The 8416-nt window shown below is 34.1% G+C and overlaps 1 protein-coding gene across 5 annotated transcripts; it reads right to left on the reverse strand.

Moving 5' to 3' along the window:
* Nucleotides 1-92: 92 nt before the first annotated feature.
* LOC105116138 (ferrochelatase-2, chloroplastic-like) lies at nucleotides 93-7173 on the reverse strand. 5 transcript variants are annotated; one of them, XM_011013343.1, is made up of 10 exons: nucleotides 6790-7171; nucleotides 6312-6633; nucleotides 5853-5996; nucleotides 5509-5757; nucleotides 5071-5174; nucleotides 4854-4980; nucleotides 4466-4618; nucleotides 1746-1846; nucleotides 1409-1610; nucleotides 93-655 (listed from the first exon to the last, which is right to left on the reverse strand). In XM_011013343.1, the coding sequence occupies exons 1-10, from the start codon at nucleotides 6870-6872 to the stop codon at nucleotides 431-433; spliced, it is 1710 nt and encodes a 569-aa protein (XP_011011645.1). In that variant the 5' UTR covers nucleotides 6873-7171; the 3' UTR covers nucleotides 93-430. The 5 variants fall into 5 exon arrangements, with proteins under 5 accessions (XP_011011645.1, XP_011011646.1, XP_011011647.1 ...); XM_011013344.1 differs by having other exon boundaries at nucleotides 5509-5610; nucleotides 6790-7168; XM_011013347.1 differs by having other exon boundaries at nucleotides 514-671; nucleotides 6790-7173.
* Nucleotides 7174-8416: the final 1243 nt, after the last annotated feature.

An 8416-nucleotide genomic window follows, 5' to 3' on the forward strand; every position in this document is an offset into this window, starting at 1 on the left:
TGGATTCAATATGCTGAAAGCTTACAAGCTGTCTCCGCACTTCACAGAAGTTTATTGAGCCAGGGGTTTGAAGAGTTTACTTGAAGAGGATATACAGTGCAAAACTTTATAACTATAAATCGAAGAGCATCCTGTAAGTAAACAAATAATAGAACATCTAGCATACAATTACTTCCACCCATTGAAGGGCTGCCCAGCATGTACCGATGCCATTAACCCAAATCCAACCAAGTATGGCCATAGACAATAATGCCAGAGTGTTCAAATTAGCATATATATATATATATATGCTTGTTTATTTTTACATTTTAAAAGTAAATTTAAAAAAAAAAATAGTTTTTTTTTCTTAAGCATGTCGATTTCAGTAACAAAATTTACACTTTGGCATAATTCGTTTGATAGAGGTGGGGAAGGTCTTGTTCACTGATGTTCAATGAAAAAACAGCAATATACCCCATTGGTGCAAGAACCCCTGCCCAGTGGTGACTTCTAGAACCAATAGAACAAGAACTGCCAGCATAGCTGCTCGTCCGTTCCAGGTTTCTGCACTTCTTGTCCAACCCCATTCCCATACCATCACAGGCGATTGTAGCTCCCTTCGTCTTGAATCATACACTGCCAGTAGCCCCCCTACACTGCCGAGTGGAACTAAAGACTGCGAAGATCCCAAACTAATAATCAGACAAAATTCAGTTGAGAATATATATGCAGCTCATCAGCACGGAGACTGAGTAGAAGATAACAACCATCATAGCATGCTTTCATTTAGATATTGAAGGAGAAAAATTACATTTTGAGGTGCCCGTGTTCTTCTCAGAGCTGGTTTCCACTTTCAATGAGAAAAGGAGTGACATGTGAATGTTCAACGGTGATAATATGCCATTCTGCTTAATTTAATGGGTCCGTAAAGGAGAAAAGATTTGGAATTCAGAAAAGTCCCCACCCTGTCACAACTCAGCTAATTTGGGAATGCAGGAACAAAATGGGCAAAATTTAAGGGGTAAGGATCGGGAAGGGGACGACCAAACTGTTGCAGTCTATGTTACATAGCAAGAGGAACAATTTTGGTGAAACATATTTAGAAAACAAAACCGAATACCAGAGTTTCATGTTTAACTTGGGATAGGCAACTATGTTACTGTGATGGAGGATCTCTGAAATTCATTTCATCTAAATAACACAAATGTGTACACACATACACGGATGAGAGAGAGGAAGCGACAGACAGGAGAGCAAATGCACACAGACAAGATAACATGGCACTAACACACAAACAGGCAGAAGTACAGCAAAACAACCTTCTAGATAAAGAGTTCCATTGGCATTGAGAAGTTTCGTGCTGGCATCTACAAACAGCAAACTTCAAGCATCTTATTTTGCTTCTAAGTTGTTGAGAAAATAAGGGTACCTGTCGAGCTTCAATATTTGAGACTGCCATAGCTCCTACATATGGAAGACTCTCAATCACTGCATCTGCCAAATCTGAAATGAACGTCGGTTCACATCCTAGTGCAGGAACACGTCCCCATTTCTCTATACCAGACTTAAGAGCCAACTCTTTGTACTCAACATCAATTTCTTCCAAAGTTTCAATATGCTCACTGACAAAACTGTGAATCAGAGTTCAAAATCTTGAGAACTTCAATGCATAAATTAAAACAAAAGGTCAGTAATGAACCAACAACTTGGAGTAAAAAATCCAGTTAAATCAGTATCTTAGCCTGATGATGACAAAATTAAATTACCTAATTGGAACAGCCAAAAGACATTTCACCCCTCTCTTCCCAAGCTCAATGATTGTCTCATCAGTATAAGGTTTCAACCATTCGACAGGTCCAACTCTGCTCTGTTAGAATATCCAGATCATCAAGTGACTTGCTGTAAAAGTTTCATGCAAACAGAAGTAACGTAAAACATGGACAAAATATAAGGAAAAAAAAAAAACTAAGTGCCATGTATTTGCATACTTGCATCAAAACTCATGTCGTCATTAGAGACCTTTCTTAAAAAATAAAAATAAAACATTGTTTAGCAGTTATAGCATATCTTATTTCAGTCATTAGAGACCTTTCTCAAAAAATAAAAATAAAACACTGTTTAGCAGTTATAGCATATCTTATTTCAAACAAAACTATCAATCTCACTAGCGGATGTAGAAATCATAAGCAAACCAAATATGACCACACAATAATTACTTATGCTTCTTCCACTTTTTTTTTTCTTTTCCTTTTCTTTAGATAATTCTTCCCACATTTTTTTTTTCTAATCTGACATTAAGTTAATGCACTCAATAGTATTTTTTTTTTTTTAAGTTAAAGGGAAGGAAAATACTCGGATAATAATTATTAAAATTTCTTTGAGTTTAGTCCTTTTCAAACACGGATACCAAAACCCTACAACAGATACCTTAAGGCCATCCAAATCTCTTCTTTAGCAAACAAATCCAATTAAACTTAAGGAACCCTGCTATTTTTTCCTTTATTTGCAATCCTTAACAAGCCCTAGCTTCGTGCATTAAAACTTCAGGTAACAGGAACTCATTATTAGATAACCATCTTATTTTCTTTCTTTCTTCTAATCTCATCAAAACTTCATTTCTCTTTTTTGTGGGTTTCTTAGCCATCTGCTTTGATAACCCACACAAGACTATAACATGAAAGGGCTAAAAGGGTTGGGGACAAGGATAATCTTTCTAATGATATGATCGTTGACATGCTTTTAAGACTTCCCTCAAAGGCACTCTGCAGGTTCAGGTGCATATCAAAACAATGGAGCAATTTGATGCTTGACACTAAGATTGTGAAACCGTATCATGACAAGTACTGAAAAGAGAACCTTCCTCTTTTGATATACCATGATCTATCTCCTCAAGAAAGTCCAAGTATTTGCATGAACCTTGACGAGGAATGGTTTCCTGAGAGAAGGTCCATTGTGAAAGGAACTCATTGTTTAATTATGATGGATGCTAACAGTAGGGTTTGTGATAAGTTTGAGTTGTTTTTGGAAGGTTATGGTGATGTCATTGTAATTCCTCCTGGTCACGAATTGGTTTGTCTTAAAAGAGGGAAGGGGGGTATTTTTTGTGTAACCTTAACACCCATGAACTAGTCGAGTTGCCTAAGCCGTGATGTAATAGTATACTTTGCTCTAACATATATACCTTCTGCCAGTAAGCCCAAGTTACTTCACTTGATCCATATTCACTGTGAAGAAAATGATTTGGTTTTGCGTACTTCATGATGGATATATGATATTAGGAATGATGGCAAATCTGGTTACCATTCCTGGAGGTTGGTCCCTGAACAGTTTCCTCATTCATATCCATGGTTAATGCATGTTGTAGAAAATGTTGATGGAACAGTTTATTTGTGTATGAAACCTGACCACTATGGCCAGGAAAGGAAGAAGGAAAAATCTCAATAGATATTATGAAAGAAGATTTCTTGATAATTGATGAAACATTAGAATGTTCATATCCTTCTGGCAATTATGTTTCTCTGGTAGGTTTCAAGGTTCAATTGAGTCTAACATGTACAGGGTGGTATGACTTTCATTATTTGATATTTGGATGTTGAAGGTCCTTGAGAATTCTCAGTGGGAAAAGGAATACAGCATCAATCTTCCATTCTGGAATGCACTGCCTTTACATGTTGGTGAAAGAGAGATATTTGAAAGGTCAATGAAGTCTTCAGTTTTAAACTATTGTAACATGCAAAAAAACATGGCAAAATGCTAGAGAAGTTTGTGTAGACGCACAAAAAGGGCCCTTATATCTACTATGGCGGCTTATTTCCACTAGGGAGGTCACATCTATGTGAATATCATCACTGATATCTCCCTACAGATTATTACCATGTTTTATTTGCTTTTGTGTGTATTTTATGCATTATTTTGATTTCTACTCTGTATTTTTAATTTCTATTCTTCCCACCCAGAATTACAAATCAGATGCTACCATAAGATGATGCCTCTGCCAATTTTTTTTTTTTTTAATTCTATGTGCTGTTCAATAGAAAAATTCATCAACTTCCATAGTCAAACACTAGGCCAGAACTTGACTCAGTTAAAAACTTCATTTGACACCTTTCTCATTCTTACTTTACTTGCAATTGTGCCAACCATATCTTTATTTAAAAGCTGGTATGCTATATGCTTTCTCCCGCACCGCACCTTGGGTCTAAGTTTCAAAAAAGGAACAACTATGTCACTATTTATAGATTTTAATGAATATCAGCAAATATGAACTTGCTTTCAGAAAGTCAGCTTGTCCATCAAATCAGAACAATTTTAGTGTTGCTGCCAGATACTCAGTTTTCTCAACCTAGGATTCTTTTTGGGCCAACAATCATTGGAAGCTTTCACAAACAAAGTAAAGTTAACTAGGCAACACATTGTTACTGATAATTTGTGAATTTAAATACACTAATTACGACCCAGATGGCATCAAGAAGAAACACAGAAGTACCTGATAAGCAAGAGTGTATGCATTCATGATCTTTCTCTTTTCTAATTCCTCCATTATCAAATCTATGCATTCCTCCATTTCTGCTTTATATGGATCACCAGCCTCTTCCACATATGCAAGTGGCACACCATGTGCACTAAAACATATCACAACCTATAATGCACATTTTCAAATTGAGCTTACATTTTAAATGCAAAGGTACAGCAAAAAGCATTAAAAGCAACATGAGGGATTAAAATGTTGTGATATACACCAAAATAAACATGCACGCAACCACATGTACTTGGCTAGCTCCAAGCTTTACTTTACGCTAAGAGAGATCAATGCAGGCACCATGAAATTAAATTTGACGAACACAATATAGCAAAATCATTCAACAAGGTAATACCTGCTCAGGATGGTCAAATGTTTCTAATTCCTTTCCAATTAAGTTTGCCAAAGCCTTGATGTATCCTTCACGCTGGTACCAAGAAGGTATCACTGTATGCTGCATGCTTACTAGATATTCATCTTCCCTGGTTGACCATCAAAAAGTATAAAAATTAGATTACATTGCCATTTTTTTTTAGCATCACAAAGGGATAGAGTATGAAATTTTTAATCACCGGAATATTCTCTCCAAGAGTCGAAGGCTTGAACCACTAGTTGATATTGAAAACTGTGGGTAAAGCGGAAGGACAACAAGCTTTGTGATTCTATCTCTTTTTATCTACAAAGCAAATAAAAAGAAAGAGTTAGAACCACAATATCTTCATCATTCATAACCCATATATCAGATATTGAAGCTTACAGGAAGCAATTATTAAAAGCTTTTACTATCAAGATACAAACACAAACTAGTATAATATCATCATGTAAAGCCATAATTTTCAGTGGTCAAAAGCAGGCAAAGAGATTTACTGACCAGAGAAATTACTTCAAATATAAAAAGACTCCGAACCATTTAACAGTTCAATGTTAGAAGCTTACATAATAGCATAGTGTGTTAATATTTCATTGAACATAACCAAGAAAGAAATTAGTAACTGAACTGATAATAGTACCTGTTGAATGGCTTCTTCAGTGAATGGGTGCCAGTAGCGCATACCAACATACACCCTTGCTGGGACTTGTTTTTCCCACAGAGATTTCCTCAGTTCTTCAGCCTGAAAGAAGACAATAGACAAGAAATAACAATTAAAACAGAAGACACCTGGCAAAATAAATAGACCAATTCCAAGCAGAATGCTCATAGGGTGTGTATGTGTCTCGTAGCATGGGACTGGCTTCCCATCAGCAACTGTATTCTGATCCTATTCAATTATGTTAATGCTTCAGATATTGAAGGAACAAATATAAGATACTAAGAAAACACAAACTTATATGAAAAGGAAAAACAACATCATGCCTGTGCATCAGTTATATGCCGCAAAGGAGAGCCACCACCAATTGAAGCATAGCCTTCTTTGCTCTTGGGTGCCCTCGTAACAGATATAAATTGGGCCAAGGGCTTTTGAAGAAACCGAAACAACCTTGGCAATCGTATAATGTCCTGTTATATTATTAGGTAAGGTGGCTAGAATAACATCTGGTAGATAATCATTGATGAAAATGACAACACAACAAAATTCCATGATAATCTCATTTGTTTGGCACTCGTACAATATGCACTCTGTATTAATATAATGAAGAGAGTTAGCAGCTTCTCTTACTTAACATGCATAGCATAACCAGCAGTCCAAAGTTCAAGTGCCTTAAGATATATCCATTTGTCCTAAAAAGCAATTACATCCATTCCAGTCCTTTAATCAAAATATTTAAGTACAGTCGTGCTCTAAGATCAAATGCAAAGGCAAGAATCTCTTACAGGGTCAGCAAAAAGATTAAAAAGGAAAGGCTGCACGTCTTCAAGAGTCTCAGGACCACCAAGATTAAGCAACAAAACTCCTATCTTTTCTCGACCAATAAGAGACGCAATGGTAACATCTTGAGATGTAGAAGCCACTGATGCTCTCAAAGGCAACAAAAATTTGTTGATTGGCTGCTTAGAATACAAAGATGGTGATGTTCCAGACCAAATCATTGAGTCTTTAGCATTTCTTGAGACATTAGTACTAACACAAGCATCCACGTGAACACCAGAGCCACAACACATTCTATGTGTGCTACAAATTGCCCTAGGCAACAACCTATGAAAACAACAAACAATAAAAACATATCAAACCATCAGCTTTCACATCAAATACTACTACCCCACTTGATAAAATCCTGAACACAACCCACAATTCAAAATTCTCACTGAAACTCAGAGCCGGAGAAAAAGAGAGGTAGCGAATTGCCCTTACATGGGAATTTTGGAGCCATGAGAAGCAGACCAAGAAGCAGAAGAAGGGGTAGTAGCATTCATCGCTCCACAATTCATCATCATTTCATTATCTTCAATACAAAAACACAAAAAAGAACCAAACTTGTTTCTGTTTTATCCAATTCAAAGATGTCTAATGCCAAACCAAATTTAGGGTCCTCTTTCTTTGGCCATAAAAGAACAACCGAGAAGCACAAAATGTAAAACTTTTCAAGCACAAAGAAGCTTTCAGAGTATGATTATTGTGTGCATGAAAGCTAAAGACTAAAACTTTGCCTGTCAATAATCTCTTCAATTCATGTTTTTGGCCAATGAGTTGTAACAACAACACTTGTGTGGAGAGTGACTCATAGAGAAAACCAACAACCCCTCAAGCCCCCACCATGTTTTGGTGATGACAACATATCTATAGTCAGATTAATTATTTTTATGAAAATAACATAAATTTTGATTACATAATTACTTTGTTTATAAATATTAATAGTTTTTTATTATTATCTCGAGATTAAAGGAATAGAGACATTGTAATATGTGTTCTTATATATTTTTTATTTTAAAATTATTTTAGAAATACATTTATTTTACACTTTTATCTTTATCTTTTATTTTATTTTTTAAAATTTCAAAACACTAATCAAAAGCAATTATAAAAATAATAAAATTAACTTTTATCTTTACTCTAAATTTTTAGTTTTGCCCTTCTAATTTGGTAGATATTACAAACTTTTTAGATTATATTATCATGAATGGAAGAATTTGTATAATGACAAAATTGTTTCACATAAATTTTTCAAACTGAGGTTAAACTAAGGATGTTTATTACTGTTATTTTTTAAAATATTTTTTATTTAAAAATATATTAAAATAATATATTTTTTATTTTAAAAAATTACTTTTAATATTAACGTATTAAAATAATTTAAAAATTCTAAAAAAAATATTAATTTAAATAAAAAATAAAAAAAATAATTTTTTTTAGAAACACTTTTAAAATACAAAAACAAATAAGAAAAGTGAGGATTTAAACCTAGATTAAATTTGCTTTTGAAATATATGAGGTGTTAAATTGGTAAAAATCAGATAATTTACATAATAAAATCAAAGTTTTTTGTTAAAAAAAACATTGTATTGGATAATTTTTTTTAAAAAATATAATAAACTGAATTAATTTATTAATTCTTGAATTAATCCATCAAAATTAGAACTTATAATAAGACAAATCTTACTATTATTGTTTCACTTTCACAGGAAGAGGGTAGAGAGTTACTATCATAAATGACATTGACCTTCGATTGAAGATGGACACAAACAAATTTTTGGTCACAATCTGATGAAAAGTAATCTTTTGGAGATGGCTTGAAGAATTTATTATTGCAATTTTGGATAGGCACTCTTTTGATAATCCATGCACCTGGTAACATTTATCTCCATCCAAATTGATATTTTAACATGTATGGATGCAATTTTTTTGGCATGAAAAAAACTAATCCATTTCCTAAAATCTTTAGGATAACACTTATCTTATTTTAGACAAATTATTTGTACCCGACTAGATAAATTATCAACTGGAGGAATACAATATCGACGAGCACTCTTTATTTTGCATT

The sequence above is a fragment of the Populus euphratica genome, unplaced genomic scaffold (assembly GCF_000495115.2).
Source record: "Populus euphratica unplaced genomic scaffold, PopEup_1.0 scaffold869.1, whole genome shotgun sequence".
Classification (NCBI taxonomy): Eukaryota; Viridiplantae; Streptophyta; class Magnoliopsida; order Malpighiales; family Salicaceae; genus Populus; species Populus euphratica.

Bases quoted from the DNA above. Each gene is read 5' to 3' on its own strand.
- LOC105116138 (XM_011013343.1), bottom strand. From the start codon at position 6,872: ATGATGATGAATTGTGGAGCGATGAATGCTACTACCCCTTCTTCTGCT. The intron at 4,981-5,070 runs GTGATTAAAAAT...ATGGTCAACCAG, and splicing joins CTCTTGGAGAGAATATTCCG to GGAAGATGAATATCTAGTAA. The intron at 4,619-4,853 runs GTATTACCTTGT...TGTGCATTATAG, and splicing joins CATTTGACCATCCTGAGCAG to GTTGTGATATGTTTTAGTGC.